Source organism: Caloenas nicobarica, chromosome 8 (genome assembly GCF_036013445.1).
Source record: "Caloenas nicobarica isolate bCalNic1 chromosome 8, bCalNic1.hap1, whole genome shotgun sequence".
Taxonomy (NCBI): domain Eukaryota; kingdom Metazoa; phylum Chordata; class Aves; order Columbiformes; family Columbidae; genus Caloenas; species Caloenas nicobarica.
Window position 1 is genome coordinate 21,547,899 of NC_088252.1, and position 19,000 is coordinate 21,566,898.

The 19,000-nt window shown below is 45.3% G+C and overlaps 2 protein-coding genes across 2 annotated transcripts in view; both read left to right on the top strand.

The window, feature by feature from the left end:
* LOC135991388 (probable cation-transporting ATPase 13A4) overlaps positions 1-4,469 on the top strand; it is a 39,356-nt gene extending 34,887 nt beyond the window's left edge. The window contains exons 26-30 of the mRNA XM_065639989.1: positions 265-439; positions 879-1,093; positions 1,807-1,895; positions 3,655-3,735; positions 4,248-4,469. Coding sequence (XP_065496061.1) covers positions 265-439; positions 879-1,093; positions 1,807-1,895; positions 3,655-3,735; positions 4,248-4,469 — 782 coding nt within the window. The remainder of the gene's footprint in view (positions 1-264; positions 440-878; positions 1,094-1,806; positions 1,896-3,654; positions 3,736-4,247) is intronic.
* Positions 4,470-6,474: 2,005 nt separating this feature from the next.
* The window catches only part of LOC135991741 (probable cation-transporting ATPase 13A4), a 28,910-nt gene continuing 16,384 nt past the window's right edge, over positions 6,475-19,000 (top strand). Inside the window, 8 exon segments of the mRNA XM_065640555.1 lie at positions 6,475-6,547; positions 8,854-8,936; positions 12,847-13,020; positions 14,135-14,281; positions 14,505-14,575; positions 14,651-14,734; positions 15,278-15,347; positions 18,792-18,864. Of these exon segments, the coding sequence (XP_065496627.1) occupies positions 6,475-6,547; positions 8,854-8,936; positions 12,847-13,020; positions 14,135-14,281; positions 14,505-14,575; positions 14,651-14,734; positions 15,278-15,347; positions 18,792-18,864 (775 nt within the window).

Consider the following 19,000-nt stretch of genomic DNA (forward strand, 5'->3'; position numbering starts at 1 on the left):
CTTGGGCCTGACAGTAGCCAAATAAAAATCCAATATTTTCTTTTCCAAAAAGCCTCATGATAGTAAGACACCATTAATTAACCCGCTCTGTGGCCATTAAAGTTTTGTAAGAAAACAACTCTATATTTTATACTTGATACTAGTATTTGTATGTATTATAAAGAACATTATAGACTTAAAAGTGCTGGCCATTGATAACAGTAATACACAGCAGCACTGCTTGTATTTTGGACACAGTAGTAAACACGTCTGTGCATGTTTCAGTGAGTTTCACAGGTGCCTATCCAAAGCTGGTTCCCTACAGGCCTCCTAGCCAACTCATCTCGCCCCCGCTGCTGCTCTCTGTTGTACTCAACATCCTCCTCAGCCTCAGCATGCAGATTTTTGGGTTTGTGGTGGTCCAGGAGCAGCCTTGGTATTCCAAGACAGATATACACAGGTAGGTCCCCTTCTTGGGACTCTGGGTGACACAGGGCAGACCAAGTGGGACTATTAATCAGCTTAACTACAGGCCTGATCAGCAGCTGCAGGCAGAGCCTGTGCTTCCTCACAGGGTACAGACATATTAAGCAGTGTCGTCTGTAGGTTCCTAAGTTCTCCAGCAAGTTTTCCATGCAGCACAGCACATGTGGTGAGAATACTGCTGTTGAGCACAAAGAGGAGTATTTGATTACAGAGAAGACCAGAGTATCCAAGTAGGTTTGAGCTCAGGCTTTGCCAAGTTCAGAAAGCTCAACCCAGTGGCCAAAAACCTACAACCTTGTGATAGCAGGAGCAAATCATGGCTGTGAGGGAGGATTCCTCATAGTGGTAGGGGAAGCTGGGGCAAATAACCAGGACAGTGACTGTTTGCTGACCAGTGTGATTCTCTTTTTTAGTGCCTGCCTCTCAATGAACAATCACATGGAGAATTCCTCCTCTATTTCCAGCCTGGGACATGGTGGGATGAGAGATGTAGCCCTTGAGACAATAGACAATGGCTACAAGAGCTATGAAAACAGCACAGTATGGCTGCTAAGTACCATCAACTGCATCATCGTAGCACTAGTGTTTTCCAAGGGAAAGCCTTTCAGGCAACCCGTCTACACAAACTGTAAGTGTGGGGAGAAAGGGAGGGATCTGTGAGTAAGCCAACCCAAGAGGTCAATTCAATAGAGAAAAATTAAAACTTGACTCAAGTGATGCCAGCCAAAAAAGCAGAAGCCCAGTATTAGATTTCTAAACGACTAAAGGCAAACTTTGCAGAAGTTTTAGTGCCAGTGGCATCCTGTGACCGGCAGCTCTCTGAACTGGGCCCACACTTCGTGCTCCTGTAATGCTAAAAACTTGGCCCTGGCATTTGAATTTCTGAAATAGACAAATGGAGTTTGATAAAAACTTTTAAGGAGTAGCAGGAAGGTGGTGTTGGCTCACAGAAGCATCACATTACTTAAGGCAGCCTGAATGAGACGTCTTGAGAAGAGACAGAATTAGGAGTTAGGGACATGGTTTATCTATGGGCTTGGCAGCTTTAAGTTTATGGTTGGACTCAATGATCTTAAAGGTCTTTTCCAACCTAAATGATTCTATGATTCTATGAAAGATGCTTTTAGCATTTTAAATCTGTGGCTACAAGGCTTGTCCCAGCCTTACCTATATCTGCTTGACCAGTAAGGCTGGGGTTTTACTCTGTTCACTTTTGTTTTGCTGAAATGGATTTTTTTTACTGTTTCACACAGAAAATTATTACAGTCTCCTGTAGTAAGAGCAAGCAGCTGAGATTGCTCACAGCCCTGTGGTTTTATTTGCTTATTCTTGTCTCTTCAGATGTGTTCATACTGGTGCTCATAGGACAGTTGGGCATTTGCCTCTTCTTGCTGTTTGCTGATATTGATGATCTCTACTCTAAGATGGATGTGAGTATTGTTCCAAGGTGAATTTTCTTCCTACTGCCAGTCCTGTTGTAAGTGGGATTGTTTTTAACAAAAGGCACAGACTTTTGCAGTGATACACGGTACCTCTAAAGGCAAATCAAGTTTAAAGAGATGGACTTTAGATGATGGGATTGAAGAACCTGGAGATAACAGGAGCTCCAAACTAAGATCTGTGCATTCTGGTACCTGGGCAACCACACATGCAGATTTGATTGTTTCAGCACGTTGTCCATACAAGAGAAGATGACATCACTAAGTTTACCATGCTTGGTATGTTGATGGCGTGATAGTTGTGAAGCCAGGAGAGGAAAGGGGCTAGGCCCTGCAAGTTTAAACTAAGGCACCATGTGCTTGTGTTTCTCAGGCTGTGCTGCTCTGCACGCAGATCCTCCTGCAAAGATCTGCCAGTTCACACTCACAGCACCTCTCAGTTCTTAGTCCAAAATATTTTCAAGCTTCCTGTTTAAATTTCAGACAGTTCTCAGTTTCCTAAAGCAGTATTTGGATTTGGAACAGTTGTAGAGAAAGACTAGTGGGACTGTCATGGCAATAAAGGATCTGCCTTGATCCTTCATTAATAAATACCGATAGGGCTAGGTTTATTTAGTCTGGCAGAATGCAAACTGGGAGTTGCCTTATGCAAATCTATCTTAGGAGAAATGCAAGGGAAGGATAAGATCTACATCGGCTGTAGGACGAGGTTGTCAGTGGACCTGGCAACTAGGGTGTTGAGGCTGGGAGATGTTAACCTCATCCACTGTGACACAGCCTTGTAGCAGAAGTCGCAGGAACAAAACAACAAAAGCAACACACAGCTATTTTTTCAGTACATTTGCCATCAGAATGATGAAGTGTTGTGCCTTTGGGTAACAAATACTGAAAAAGATGCTGCTTCCAGCCCTGTAGCTTTGCATAAGGGTTGGCAAGTGGATTTAGAAATGGAAATAATGAAACATGGAAGGAGAAACACAGACGTGGGGAACGGACCTGGATTTCGAATGCTAAGCAGCTTAGCTAAAGCTGCCTCACCGTGTAACTGTTTCCAGAGCAGTGGCTCGGCAGGCAAAACCAATTAAAGAATCTACCACGAGATGGCACTTCAAAGCAAGTCTCAGTCGACTTGTGGACTGTGGTGACCCAGGACATAGCACTGCAGCTGTGAGGGGCTCAAATGCCTTTGGGGAGAAGTGCAAAACTCCTGGGCCGTCCGGAGGGAATACACTGGATTTGCTAAGACAAAAGGAGGGAGTGGCAGTAGGAAATTCTGCAATAGCCTAGCCCTGGAGAAACTGCTGATCCTAATTTTGGATCTGAGCTCCAAAAGAAGTTGAGCTACAGCCAGAAAGCCAGTGCTGCCAGCTGTGGGAAGCTGGAGCTGAGCGTGGAGGTGAAATACTCAGACTTCAAACTACTTCCTGTAATAGAAATGTAGCCCTCCAGTTGCACCACGAGAAGTTTATATTGGATATTAGGAAAAATTTATTCACTGAAAGGGTTGTGAAGCAGTAGAACAGGCTGCCCAGGGAAGTGGTTGAGTCACCATCCCTGGAGGTATTTAAAAGACGTGAAGATGTGGCGCTTAGGGACATGGTTTAGTGGTGGAGTTGGCAGTGTTAGGTTTACGGTTGGACACAAGGGTCTTTTCCAACCTAAATTACTTTCTGAGTCTATGATTCTATGACACAAGCTCCTACCAGTGTGCACACACATTGTTGATCAGCTTCTCCTGCTTTTTTCCCAGCTTGTTTGCACCCCTACCATGTGGCGGATCTCTATGGTGATGATGCTTGCGGTCACATTCGCTGTGTCCTTTATTGTCGAGGTGAGCATGCTTCATTGAAGATACCCGTCAGCACTAACTGGAGAGATGAAAGTGTCAGGTCTCACTCTTTCTCCCTCCTCCTCAGCCCAGCTTGGAAATATCTAGTAAAACAGGAGCTGTTGCTGCTACCTCGCTCTTACTCTCTTTCCTCAAAGTCCCACATCTAAAAGACCAGATACAAGGGAGTGCAAGGCCCAACCACCTTTTCTGTCCTCTGGTGAGTGGGATGTATCAGGCCCTGCCCCAGACTAGAGAAATATGGGCAATCTTTGGTGTTTTCTACACAGATCCTGAAAACTGTCCGGAGGAGCTGGTCTCGGTTTTCTGGTGGAGGGCTCTGGTGCAGCTGGTATGAGAAGTGGTCAGCAAAATGCTGTTTAAAGAATGTGGATGAGCAGGACAGGGTGGGAGATCCGGCTCTCCACTACTTGCCCCATGTGTGTCCTGTGAATGAAGAGGGAAAACTGCTGTCCAGGTCCTCCAGAATTGTCCTTTTGCTCTTGCTTTTACAGGAAGCTGTCATTGAGAACAGACCCCTATGGCTGCTGCTGAAAAAGACCTTCCGGTACCACTCGAAGAGCCATCACAAGAGGCTGCAGCGAGCGCTAGAGCAGGACCCATCCTGGCCACCTCTGAACGAAACCTTCTTCTCAGACTCTGTGGCAATATCTGTGGAGGGAAATATGGGAGGCCACAGCAATCCAACATTTGACAGCAATGAGAATGCGCTCTGAAGGAAAATACAGAGGACACATTTCCAGGACATTTGCAGTTGGCTGTTGAAGGACTATCTCAGAGACATAAGAGGAAGGACCAACCCCTCACTGCCCCCCTGTTCTGAGACTAACCAGCTCTGGCTTATTTTTAAATTAACTGGAAGCGGAAAAGCTGGCTGCAGTAGCATGAAGCCACAACAGTGTTTCCCCTGTCCCCTTGCCCATGTATGAATGGCTGCCAGCTGTAAATGGAACATCTTGCTGAATATTGATGAAGTATTCATGGTTGAAAAACCCCATTGCTGCATTCCTCTCTTGAACTGCATTATGAAGTCCGTAAAGGTTGGGGCTCCTCCAGACGAGAAGTAGCTAATTCAGATACCAGCACTCCCCTGGGGAGATTCTCTTCAACAAAACAATTAGAACTTACTCCTGATAGAGGCTGCTGAACACAGACAGGTCCTGGGACTCCTAGAGCTCTCGAGGTTTCAGATAATGCTACCTGGTGTCTGGCATTTCTTGAGGTTTTTTCCCCTTCTGGCAGTCCTTGCCTTTGTGGAGCCACAAACAGCTGAAGCCTTCTAGAAGCATCCGCTCCCAGCACCGTTGTGCAGAGCTCTGTTGCTAGCTCACTGCTACCAGGCAACCTGTTTGCCATCTTCTCAGTTTAAAATGTGGTGCTTGCATTTTCTGGGTGACAAAACTATTGACCTACAGAGCAGAATGATTTAATTGTTTAACAGTTCTTTTTCGAGGGAGGTGTTTGCTCAGTATATCCATTTCAAAAACGTAGAATGAAACACATGATAATTGCAAATTATGATCTCATTCTGTACAAGGACATGCCGTCCCTTGTGGTGTGAGCTTGCTCTGCTAGAGTGGCTGCTGCACGGCTGGGCTGCTGCCTGGCATCAGCTCCTGGTTTACCAGTGCCAAACCAAGCAGATACTGAAGGCATGACTACCTCCAAGGGCGTCAGTCCTGAATTATAAGACAGGGAGCCATCTAGGTCTCAGAACAATTTTGTTAAATGCTGTGGCATGCTCTGAAGTTGAACCATCTGAGGGTTTTGGCCCTGGTTTCCAAACACAATTGCACATTCTGCACACCATGTGTCATTCATCAAGTTGTATCCCTCACCTCTTAACCTTGGATGGGGATTTCTGCTCACTCTGCTGTGCTGAGTGCATAAATGCAACAGCGCTGCTCATTTCTGCAGGTTTTACCTACTAAAAAAAAGTGGCTTCTACCAGCACATATTCTCTTAGCCCTTCGATGCCAGGCTGGCTTCCTGCTCACCATGTTTTGCAGTCTCTGTCCCCAGCTGAGTACAACAAGACATCAGTCAGAGAGGCTTTAGACCAAGAAGAACACTTCCTTTGGATAAAGTGTGCAGGGGAGTTGGCCCCTTGAACTGACAGCACAATTTGTTTGTCATAGCTAGAGCTTGCCCGTGCTTTAGTGGTGGGGCTGAGGAGCACATTGGGAGCACTTCAGCGCTGGGGAATGGACATTCCCACTCTTCCATGCTAAAGAACTCTTGCATTGTGACAGAAGCTCAGAATCAGGCAGGTTGGGAGTCACAGTAAAGATTCCCTTGGTCTTTAAGGGTAAAAAGTAGCTCTGGAAAACCGAGGGCAGATCAGAGGAGATTATGGGTTGTTTCGATTCAACATGTCTGTACCAGAACAGTGTTTGAAAAGAATTTAACTTGAATTTAAAAAAAAACCCAAAATACTATTTTTCTTAAAAGAATAAAAAAAGCCAAACCAAAAATGTTTCAACTTGAATAAAACATTTACTTGACTCAAAGCAATTTTTTCTCTCTTTTAAACAAGTTTGACCTAAGCAAATGGAGTAAATACCTTCCTACCTACTGCAGTTTACTGAATAGTAAATACCTGCCACAAAGCCACACAACTTGACACAAACCAGAAATAGTTCACATTTATTCATAAAAGTGTCTCCAAATTCTGGATGAGTTCACAGTTTGCAGCAAAATCCATTGGAAAGGGAAGACTAGATGCTCTGTGCCCTCCTTGCAGCTTTAGGAGACATTGAAGAGCAGGTGAGAAGAGTTATTCCTGCCATCCTCGGTTTGAGATAGATACAGTACCATTTTCCTTGGAGACAAAATTCGCTGTCCTATTTATGAACTCGCACACAGAAGAAATATGTTGCTGCGTGTGATAAACTGGCAGCTGCAGTAGCATTGGCGACTAGGCACATAATTTATGTTTATGTCACAACTGACAGTATAAAAGTATTGATTCCTTTCGAACCTGTGGTGCTTGTAGGGTCAACAAGATAAAGACCTGCTTGCCTGCTGCTGAAATACAACCTTACCTGCAAGAGAACAAAATTCAGATGATAGGTGATATTTAACCTCTGCCACTCTTTAAGATGTCAGTCTTGTGTTCCATCTTCCTATGCAAGTCCAATATCTTCAGCCATACTGAGGTGTATTTTGTCATCTTCCCTGGGTGGTGTCAGGCACAGTTTGAACAGCAGAGCAATGCAGCATGTCCCAGCTGCACTGAACTGCTTATATAGCATAACTCCGGCCATCCGCACATCCTTGCTGCAGAAACCGGCTCATATGCACACATCAAGCCCCTGCGTTCTGCTCCCTCACCTCTGGTGGAATATCAGAGGTCCCAATCCACATCCCAGTGCTGGGCTGGTCCCGTCAAACTTGGACTGGAAATGTATTTAGGGTCAGAATAAGGAATAAGCAAAAATAAAAGTTTCAAGTGTGTTCAGGATTCACGTCTGCATTTTGCATTTTGAGGGTGTCTCTGATTTGAAAGGACCTAATACTTCTGGAAATCAGGATGGCACAAACAGTAACGAGCATGCTCCCACCTGCCATCTGTCTGCCAGGCACCTGCTGGGCTCCTTGTGCCCATCCTGGCTCGTGCGTGCAAGAGAGGCGAGTGCAACATGGGCGCTCAGTTTTGTCTGAATGTTTGAACTTGCTGCTTGTAACTCCCAGCTTGTAACATTGACAGAACAGTAGAGAAACAGAAATAAAAGCCACTTAATGAAAGGAGTTGTTTTGTAGGAGTATTACGAGTGTTATGCAAATTCTGAGGCTTCCTAAGGGCAGAGACAGATTGACAGTCCTGGATGTGGCTTCCATAGTCCCTGTCTGCATTCCAAGCTATCCAAGCAGCTGAAGAATCCCCTAGAGGACTGAAGCTCCAGGCTCACTTTTCCATTTTGTGGCTGGCAGTGGACACCGGTTGGACAGACCCCAGTGATCCCTGCCAGCAGACACTGTCCATCCTGGTTAGCTTTCTACAACTAAATCGAAGGGGCAGACTCTGGAGCACAGCCAAAGTGCTGAGCCACACAGCCACTCTAAACAGCTCATTTCGAAATGTGATTTCCTTTTGAAATACACTTGTCCTAGTTAATGAAAGAAGAAAATCACTTTTATTTTTGTCCTTCATGTTTTTTTCATGACTTGTTTATCTTGATACAGTCATCTCAGCTTTTGTCTCTCATCAGCACTCTAGAGCTCAAGTCTCTTGGCAGCTCACACAACCAACGGAGGAGCAAAGCTCCATTTAAAAGATGCAGACCCTCACCAATAATAGCTGTAGGTGTGCATAATATTAACATGCCAGAACCTTTTACAAGACACATCAGCTTTCCACTCACATGGCACCTTTCGTCTGACAAACTTGCTGCACAACGCAGCTCTTCAGGAGGGTTACAGAGGAGGCTGCAGAGACAAAGTACCTGCCAAGGATCAACCAGGAAAGGAAAGCACAAATAGCTGCTACCTGGACCACTCAGTTCAAGGAAAGGAAGCAGAGAGTTCAGTTATATATTGCGGGTGTCTGGTGCCAACAACTGAATTTAGAGGACTCATTACTCACTCTTATAGCCTCTAAAGTCTTCATGTTGGAAAAACAGTCCTGGAGCATCCTGCACTAATATCCCCCACCAGACAGTGCTTAACTCCTCTACAGCCCTCATCCAGGTTGTGGGCAGATGGCACACAGCCCCCAAGCCGGGAGGGTCACACTGTGTGTGCTGCACGATGGTTTGGTGCAGCTGATTGCTAAATGCATACAAGGAATGGCAGCACTCAAACACACCGTCAGCCAAGCCAGGCTGTGTAAATTTTCTTCCTGGTTGGCTATCAACAGTGGGGACATGTCACAAATTTGACTTTTTACATGGCTTTCATTTAGCAGCAATTTAGGACTGATCGATATTTTTTGAGGTGGATCACAAGATTAGGTCATATAATTATTAAGAGCACTTAATAACAGCCAATTTAATAGAGCAATTTGACGGAATTTGTTACAATCAAAATAGTGACTTAGTTAAAGATATGAGAATGGCAAGGTCACCCAAAACTTACAGCAGCATTGACAAGGACATCCAGGACTGAAAACAACGTGGTCAGATGGAGAAATACTTTGGAAGGATCATTGTATGCTCCTCAGCAAGGACGAAGAAAATGAGCTGGTAAGGAGTGGAGGACCACGCTCGGTTTTGGTTTCCTTGTGCACCTCATGCCCATTTTGGATATGCCTCTGCTTGTTCTCAACCTCCACTCCCCATTTGGGCACTGTCTTTTGAGCACGGCCTTGGCGAAGGTAAAACCCTGGATCAGTCCTTGCCAACTTTGAGATTGATTTTTGCAAAGTAAGGGCTGAGCAAGGAATATACTACTTCAATCCAGAGGCACGAAACATGGAAGATACCTCTTTGCCCACCACAAGTCATCTGTCCAGGGAGCAGTGTCCATTTCCCCACTGTCCCGTTGCGTTTTCCATTCTAGTTGCAAGGATCTCTACTAATGGGTACACTTTCCCTTACTGGGTCTTCATGTATCAGAAAGGACGTCATAGGAAAAGCGCTTACAAATGAGGTTTATCCTGGACAGTTGTCTGAAGTAGTGATTAAATCACTTGTCTTGAAATGTAAGGGTCTTTGCTGCTTACTGGGTCTAGGAAGATTGGGCAGATGACCAAAGTCTATCACAGCTCTCATGGCAGGAATCCCTTGGTTCTCAGTCTTTTACAGGAGTTTTTATGGAGCTGCTCTGTCCTTACAAGGTTTTTTTATTATTATTATTAATGCTAATTGAACCTACTTTCTGTCTTTGTGATTGATTATTGATTATGTGCAGCAGCCTGAAAGGGCTGCACTGAGTGCTTTGCAAACATGAGTTGGAAACTCTTCCTCTACTTACTAACATGGTGTGATTACACAGAGTCTGGTGAGGGTGTAAGACTTTCTCGTCCAGCTTTCTGTGCAGGGAACAACTGGAATCCAGTTATTTCCAGTTCGCAGGATGTGCACAGAGGTAGGTGCTTCTGCACAGGTGTAAAATACAGTCCTGTCACTCCTGTATTTGCTAGGGAAATGTATGTGCTGCGAGCACTGGATGCACAGCAGCATGTTGCCCCAAGATGGGAGTTTCTGTCCTCTGCAAGAAGAGGCTGCGAGCAGGTGCTTCCCGGCATCTCCAGTGTCACTGTTTGCCCAGTGCTTGGGACTGAGAAAGTGCCTTTGTCACGGGGATGCAGGTGCTCAGGGCATGCACAGGTGGGAGAGGTCTTGCCCTGCAGAGCACACCTGCACCTCTGTATCAGGATTGCTTGCAGGGCTACTAATAGCAGTGGGAGTCCAGGTTCCCTGGTTGCCTTCAGCAAATTCCTGCTGGGTTTTAACTGCTGCTCATGTGAACTTGTTTTAGACTAGGGAGCTCAGGGCAGTTGCAGCAGCCTGGATGCAGCACAAAATGAAAAGTTTGCTGTGGGAGACAGGTAGGGAGTCAGCTAGGTATTATCTGTGTTATGCTGATTGCTGCAGGCAGTGTTTTCTCAGGGAATCACTAGCTGGTGTGTGGATATGGCCCTCAATGCCTTCCTCTACTTGTGTAAGAAACAGTGGGGGTGCCAGCTCCCTGCTGAGGATGGAGGGCCAGGATGGATGGGTGGAGTGAGGCTGTTGCTGCAAGTGTCCACTGAGCTGAGAGCCTGTGCACTCCAGATGAACTGCACACACTTCCAGGAGACACCATCCTTGCCCTATCCAGCCTGTGGCTGCAACCCTGCTAGCAGAGAAGGGCCCTGGCTCTGCGCTGGGTGCTGCTGAGATCGCTGCCTTGTGCCAGGTTGTCTGCATCAGGCTGAGTGGTGTTCTTCAAACACATCTTCCTGCGGTCCTGTTGGCTGGAGCAGCCTTGTTGCCAGGTACTGCGCTTTTTGGAAAACTCTTCTTACTGCAGACAGGCTCAGCGAGGTAAATCAACCATGAACGCGGGTTCCCTTGGCTCTGGCCTTCAGTGCTTCATTCTAAGTGCTGTGTGAGCACCCGATGTGTATCTCTAAGAAGAGGCTGTGCATCAGCACTGGCTGCCTCTGTACTGCACCTGTGCACAGTGATCCAGCTGATGGGACGTGTGTTGCAGCTGTGCAGGGACCAGCTGCACTGGCTGAAACCACCTCTCTGCCCTGGGGGACTTGGGCTCCTGCCTGGCCCAACGGTGAGGGTCTGGTGTGACCCAGCTGTGCTGGGGTCCTGCAGAAAGGGACACAGACCCTGCGCCCTGGGGATCAGTAGCTCACAGCATTGCTCCACTTATTTAAACCAGTCCCTGTGGAGTGATGGGTGACCTGTGGTCCCACGCACCTGTCATTCCAGCCACCCCCGTAACAGACTCCTTCTTTTCCAGACCTGTATTTGGACTGTGTTTATAGAAATCCTGCTAGGAAAAGGCAAGCAAATTAAAATCTGGACTTTCCTGAGTTGTGGACACTCTGGTTTGTCCTCCCAGCCTGAAAGCACCATGTGTAGTTACTGGTTTAAACTCCTGTGGCCTCTGAAGGAATATTTTGTATACAACAAGGCTGCACATCTGAAAGCCGCAGAGCTGGTTTGAAATGGATTTTGCTAACATGGTATAAGGGCTGCATGATTACCTTTATTTCAGTTGAGCTGCATTGATTTTAGCTTAGTTTATGTTGATTATGATCAGAGTTCAGATAAATCAAGTTAATTGGTCTCTTAAACCTAAATAGATGGTTACTCCACTGCCTTTAAATCACTTGAAAATTATATTTGAAGTTGAACCAGTACAATTGTTTGTACAAGCCTGCTCCAAGGAGCTCTGCTTTGTTGTAAACCCTGTAAAGCACCAGTTGTCCTTCTGGCATTTCTCTGACATATATTTCAGGTGCGGGACTTCTTTTTTTTTTTTTTTAAAATAATAATTTAAACCCCCATTTCTTCCTCTCACCTACACAAGCCATGTCAATGTGTTACACTGTCCCACCACATTGTGTACTTTAGTTGGCAAGCTATTCTGGAAAAGCGTTTGGCGTAGTCATGAGTAAACATACAAAACCATTTCTTTTTACTTACTACCTGTGCAGGGTCACTTAATACCTCCTCAGGGACAGGTGCCTCATGCACCACCTGCCCTGTGGAAAAGTGGGTAATTGTAATGTCTGGTCTTGGCTAGGTATCTCACCTCTGAGATGGCACAGGGTTGCTCTGTGGCTTCTTGCATGGAGCAGTGGGCAGCTGGCAGCATCTGTGCTGGTGCCAGGCATGGGCAGGGCAGCACCACAGCCGCTCACCTGCGACGCTGCTGCTTGCTCCTGAGTGTGGGTGCTCTCCTGTCCTCATCATCAGCCCTAGGGTGAAGTTGCAGGGGTTTCCTGGAGCTGGGCTTTTTGGAGTGGGGAAGACAGCTGAGAGGTGCCCTGCATAGGGAAAGAAATGGATCACTGCGGTAGGAATGGAGACAAATGATGGAAAACAATTGTTTGGGGTTTTTAGTTGTTTTTCTTTTTTCACAAAAAATTAAATCTCTTTTCCTAGGTGTTCATTTCAGCCTTAAACCAAAGTTATTTCCCCAAATAAACTCTTATGCGATCTGCCACAGCATGGGTGGCATAAAGCGAGCCCTGTGGTGGGGGCTGCCTGGGTTCCCACCTTGGTGCCCGTGTGGAAGCAGAGAGGGACACTCACATGGCTGCTGAGGGGCCGAGTGTAGGGCTGCAGGGCCAGGGTGGCACCCACCACGGCTGCTGTCTCAGTGCTGTGAGAGCTGTGTCCACGCTGGATGTGGGTGACATGTCCAAAGGATTGGCATCTCATTGATTCTTTTAATACAGGGGGAGCTGATGTGAGAATGCTCCTCTGCTGGCAGCAGCCTGGCAGCACCATCCTATCACCAGCTCCGTTCTACACTTAACTACGCCGTATCAATCAGCAAACTCTCATTTCCAAAAATGGCCTTGAACAGTTATGAGAGAGGGCTTTGGTCACCAGCTTTTCTTTTCAATAAGCTTGGGCTTCCTGATGAGCAAACACCAAGGTCAAACTTGTTACCAAAGAATGCTTTCTCTTTGCTGTATAGGAGATATTTGGCTACAAAACCCAAGGCTGCTGGAAGGCCTTGTGCATTGCGGGATACATCTTGTCCTGTGGGGCTCTGCTGCTGCTGTTTTATTGGAAGCCAGAGTGGGATGTGTGGGCAAACTGCATCTGCTGCAGCTTGGAAGAAGCGAATGTTGTTCTGCTCAGAACAACAGCAGGTGAACCATCCCAGCTCATTGTGTTTTGCAGAACCTCGTGTTTTCACAGATGGGGCAGCTTGTCTGTCTTTGCATGATGTAGCAAGTTAATAATTTTGGAATTGGAGTGGCTGGGATGAGTCAAGTTTTGGAGAACTAACCATTTTCATTTGCGGAGTTTGAAACACCACGTAGAAGACCACGTTTACACTAATAAGAGTGCAGATACACTTCCTGAAGGCTGGGAACCAAGCAGACTTCAGGCATGCCAGCTGCCCAGGGTCCAGCAGCTGCTCTCGGCCAATAACATCTTCATAAAACAGCTCTGCCTTTTCCCTTCCTTTATGTATATGAGCCAACTGGCTTCAGCAGAGGGATCGTCTTCAGAAGTTGTGGCTGTTAGTAGCCCTTCTGCTTTAAAGTTATTGGAGAATGCTAAGCAGATGGGTTTTAGAGAGCTGGGGTTTAGGCATTAGTTATATTCTAGGTCTCCATGGCTGTAAATTAAAACCTAAGCCAATTCTATCACAGCAAATGCTTAAGGCACTTAACGCTCAACATTGCAATGATGTTCCTAAAGTAAATGCACTCAAACCACTAAATGAGTAATCTATTGCTCATTGTAACTAGTTACATTAGGATAAACTGATTAAAGCTGATGTGCATGTGTAGCAGTAAAACTGAGTTGCTTTTGGCTATGGGTGTATAACAAGTAACACAGCGTTACAGGAGTTTTGTAGAGCAAAGCACCTAGTGCTGAGGTCTCAATGTCCACACCAGAAGTGTTTCAGAAGGCTTTTGCTTCCAACTAGCTCTAGTCTGATCCCACAGACTAAATATGCATCCAGTAGTTGTTGAAGCATATCTTCTGGTTTAGTTTAATCTTTGAAATTCTTCCACAGAATGAATCAAAGCAAATGGAGATGATTGCAAGATTGCCTTTGAAGTGCTTTACTGATTAGTAGGAAAACACTGATACAAGCATCCCTGTTACTATGGGCTTACATTTACTATGTCTGCAATGGTGCCACAGTAGTTCTCTGGGAATCTCATATATGCTTCCCAGAGTCACGAAACATCATCACAGGCAACATTTTGGGCTTGTCACTGAACTGTGCTCTGTTTCTCTAGGATGAGTTTCACAAGTACACATGGAAGAAAGTGACCTGGATTGATTTGTCGACATTAGCACTACCTGTTGGTAGTAATTCAGATGATCCTCTTGTGGCTGATATGGACTCTGTCATAAACAGAGCCATAATGAAGGCACAGCTAAAGGTGAGTCATCTATAAGGTGGAGAAGAACAACAGCAGGGAGAAGGTGGGTGAAAATAGGAGTGAAGGCACCTGGAGGCTCCCAAGGGTGCTCTGTCAGCATCTTCCTGCAAATCCTGTTTACATAAGCTCAGATTTTCTCCTAAAACATGGGGAAGCATTTCTGTAGCAGAGAGATGCTTTTCCCTTGAATGGTAAAAGGACTTTTCTCTATTTGGTCTTCCAGATGAGGTGTATCCAGGTGCAGAAAATCAATCATATTTGGGACTTTTCTGTAAAAGAATTCAAGAAAGTTGGGTGAGTGTCAACAGCCTGTTGCAAACCCCTTTGTGGCAGGGGGCTCCTTTGTCTGACTTTCTCCTCTTATCCTAGGTCATTAGAAGACAGCAACACATGTCACGGCATACACCACAAGTTTGGAGCTGGCCTCACAAGAGAAGAACAGAAGAAGATCAGGTATGGTCTACATATAAGTAGGCAATTGTGACAATGTGACCTAATAATTCTTCCTTTCAAATTCAGGTGAGCCTCTTGCAACTCACCTTAGTAGAAAGAAAATGCAAACTTTGTGGGTGACATTTGGAAAGGTGCAAAATCACTATCCTTTGCTCTCTATTGAGCTCATTATTTTCTCAGTGATGCCAGGCAAAGTCTGGGGAAAATGCCACCAGTTCCACCTGGGGTTCAGGGCACAGCAAGCTGTGACTGGCTTCCTTTGCCATTTTCTCCTTAAAAGCCCTCTGGAAAGCTCATCACAGGGTTTACCAGCAAACAGATGATCTTTTCAGCAAGGAAACAGTAAGATTCTGCCTCTGTGTAAAGTCCTCAAATACAATAGCTTCCTGACAGGTTTGTTTGTCCTACTCAGCCATATGGTGCCCCCAGGACTTGCTTTTTTAGGTAAGTGTTATTGTTATTTGGACATACAGTTTTCCACATAAAGTCTTACCCTATGTGACTAAACTACAACATGGGGAACTCTTTTCTACCTTCCTACAGGCAGCTGGTGTGTGGCCCTAATGCCACTGAAGTTGAAATATGTCCTGTTTGGAAGTTACTTTTTCAAGAGGTCAGTATGTCAGACTAGCACTTGGTGGGACAGGTTTGAAGTGTTTTGAAGACTCTACCTTGGCACACTGGGATGTGGTGGTTGAGATTTGACAGGCATGAGCCATGGAGGAAAGTTGTTGAACCTCCTTTATGGCTATTAGCACACATTCCTCGCAGGAGGTTACAGGGAAGAAAACGAAGCTAAGAGGATGCTTGGTGCTGCATACTTGTAAGAGCTAAATGTTTCCCTTATGGTGACCGGTGTGCCTTCTTGGAGACCAGTAGTATGGGGGACTGATGTCCTCCTCCTCTGCTGTAGGCCCTTAGTCCTGACTGAACATCTCCCGTGAGCTGGGACATCTTGCCTCGTGGCTGAGCAGTGACATGTACCTGGAGCGCTCGTGCTTTCTGCAACTGCTAGGGCTGACCACGGCCACATCTGTAACTCTGCCCTTTCACATAGGCTCTTGATAATGTTCTGCATTGAAAATTTTATTGGTACAACTAGGGCACACTGGTTTCCTCTTTAATAGCCTTGTTTTATTAGTCTAAAGGTAGTATTATACAAAGCACCATACAGTCTTGCTTGTGGCCTCAACGGCAGTGTAAATCAGGAGTGTGCTTTAGAATGGAGGAAAACATTTGCAAAATCCCTATGTTATAATTGCCTTGTTCACCTAGTAACTTCCTTTTCTCCTGCGACTTAGATGCAAGAAAATTTTTTTCCTGCATAAATAAGGACACACTGCAAAGCTGTTCTACAGATGACAGACCAAACACATCCTGTGGATAAGAGGGGAGACATGTATGAATGGTTACATGCTGGGTTTGTGTATAGAAATGCTGGACGTATATTTTGCCAACCTGTAAGCAGAAGTTTCCATACAGGATACTGTCATACCACCTGTGTTAACCTTAGTGGATTATGGATGCTACGTGAATGCCTTTAAAATGTAAAGGAGCTGTGAATGCTGGGACTCCAAGCTAGCATTTGTCTGAACTTTAAGTGGAGTTTGTTTGAAACCCTACAAAATACCTGAAAAGCTCCAGGGCTCCTGAAATTCGTTGGATTTGATACTATCAACCTTTCAGTGCCCCCTGGAGATGACTTTGAAGAGAACTTCGGTGTAGCACTCTAAAAAGTTTATTTAATTAGAACTTTGCTCTTCCATCCAAGGCTGAAGCTTTGTGTTTGAAATATGAACGGTGGTGCCTGGAGGCAGACTGGTCCTCGGCTCGTGGTATTTCAGTCCAGATACAGCTTCAGTGGCCAAAGACTGGCATTCTGATTTAGTGTCTGTCTCTTTGTCCTACTGAATGTCAAAGAAAGTATTAAATTTTCATTGACGGATCAAATTCGTCAGATGAATAATTCATTTCAGTTCCAGTCTTTATGCAGAAAGCTCTTTCAGTGGCTATTTTAGTTATACCAGGTCTACAGAAAAGTCTATCGCTCCTTCAGGCAGGCCAAGTGGTGGGCAAATCTCTCAAAAACTTCATTGAATTCATTTGTTGTTAGCTAGATACCATAATAACCAATATGTATTTCCAGATTTCAGTGGGGCTTGTTTGTTCAAACTTCTGCCGTGGATGCAGCTGTTTCGAAGAATTTTCTAATAGTCTCATCTCATTCACTTTTTGACCTAAAGCACTCACCTGTGATAAACCTCAAACATACAGTCTCTATGACAAAGGCAAATAGATTGAGCTGAGCCTTATGCAATGTTTGCCTGCCATCGAGTATCCTCATGCAGACAGGTGAGGTCCGTGGTTCTTCCTGCTTGAATCGCAGAATGGTCTCATTAGGAGTTCAGGAAATGTTTCCTTGATTTCTGAACCCACTTTAAATACATAGAGAAGGCAAAAATCAAATGGAGAAAGGATATAAAAGGGTAGAAAAGAGAAACTATATGGATGAAAGTACAGACGGGAGAGAGATAAGAATAGGATTCTTGCAGGCAATCTTTTAGTCTCTCAGGTCTGGGTATCAGATATCACATTCCTCTGTATTGTTAAAATTTAAAAGCGAAAGTGAACCGGTGATTCTTGAGTCCTGGTAAATGTTTTTTAATCTTCAGGAAAAGCGAAAGGGTTAGAGGACAGCATTGAGAATTACAGTTCCTGCAGAGAGCATGATGTGATCAGAGGTGTTGGCAGGGGTGAAGGGGCAGCAGCTCTGGGGCGCACTGACCCCGCTGTCATATTCATAGGCTGCTTCAGAGCCAGGCATGGCTCACGTTGCCTTCAGATTCACCACTACAATCATTGTTCCTGCACTGAATTACTGGCGAAGTGCAAGATTCAGCCTTTTGAAAGGTTCCTCGAGAAGGTGGTATAGCAAAGTGCTGCCCAGGAGGAAATAATTTGCCCATCCAGGAGCTGGCTTTTGTTTGAATTGACTCTGCTTTTCCCTGGGCTGGTAGAGACACACATCACGTTCCCTGCTGAGGTCCCAGGCCCCTGGGGTTGTTGAACCTGGGGCAGTCTGTGCTTACCGGTGCATGCTGCTTTTATCGCTGCCTCACATCGATCTCAGCCAGGGCTTTGTGAACAGTCGGTGCTTGTGCCAGCACAGGTGTGGTGGCTGCGCATCATGTTTTTGTATCTCTGACTAATATCTGTAGGATGACTATCACTCCCATGTTGAACAAGCACCGTTGAGAGCACCTTTGTACTTAAAGTATTGGTGTCTGTCCTGATATTGCAGAGCACGACGAACAGATATGGTCCATTCAGCTTTCTTCAGCAAAGCTCGTTTAAAATGTGACTGATAATTTTGGCAGGAAGAATTACAATGTTTAGGGCCTCCGGATATTCTTCAAACTGGCTTGACATCTTCACATGAACAATGCTAATGAAGAAATCCACACTCGGGGATTAGTTTTTTGCAACTGCAACTTTTAAATCAAGATAAGGCATTCTCTCTAATGGCCTTGCAATGACAGTTAACTTCATCATTATCTCAGGATATGTAATTGTCTGAATTAGATTGCAAAAACTGGCAGAACACAGACACTCAGCTAAATTAGAATTTCTGTTTTTCTTCTTGCAATGGCAGTTTTGTAAAGATAACCTTTACAACTTGGTTGTCCTGTTGATAGCCTCATAGCAAGGATAAAACTGTTGAGCAAAAAGAAAACCTCTACTAAGGGACTGCAGATAGCAGTGTTGCAGTTAATGAGACTTACTCTGGCACAAAGCAGGAATAGCCTCTTGAAAGCTGAGGGAAATACAGCAGCATGAATCAGAAGCAAACAGATGATTAGGTCCATGCTCCCATGGCAGCTTGTTCTAGGTCAACTCGATGAACTCGCATCTTGATTTCTAACAAGCAATGTGAAACCTCCCCTGGATAACTCAGCAGAGCTCAGTTTCTGTGATGTTAGCATGATCACTGAATTGTAACCTACTGCTTCACTTGCGTATTGATGTTTCAACACTGCAATTGCTTTCCCATCAACAGCAGTCCACCAAGCTGCACGACCTTGTTGAGGAGCACAACAAAGTCCACGTTACAGTCTGCACAATGAGTGAAGGTGAGTCATCTGTGTCTCATTTTCCTCATAATTAACTAACGTGTTGAAAGGTATCAGGAATTGCACAGGTCCTGTTGATTTCTACCACTGGAACGTGAAGGGCGAGCTGCAGGGAGAACGGGGCAGAGGTGGGTGA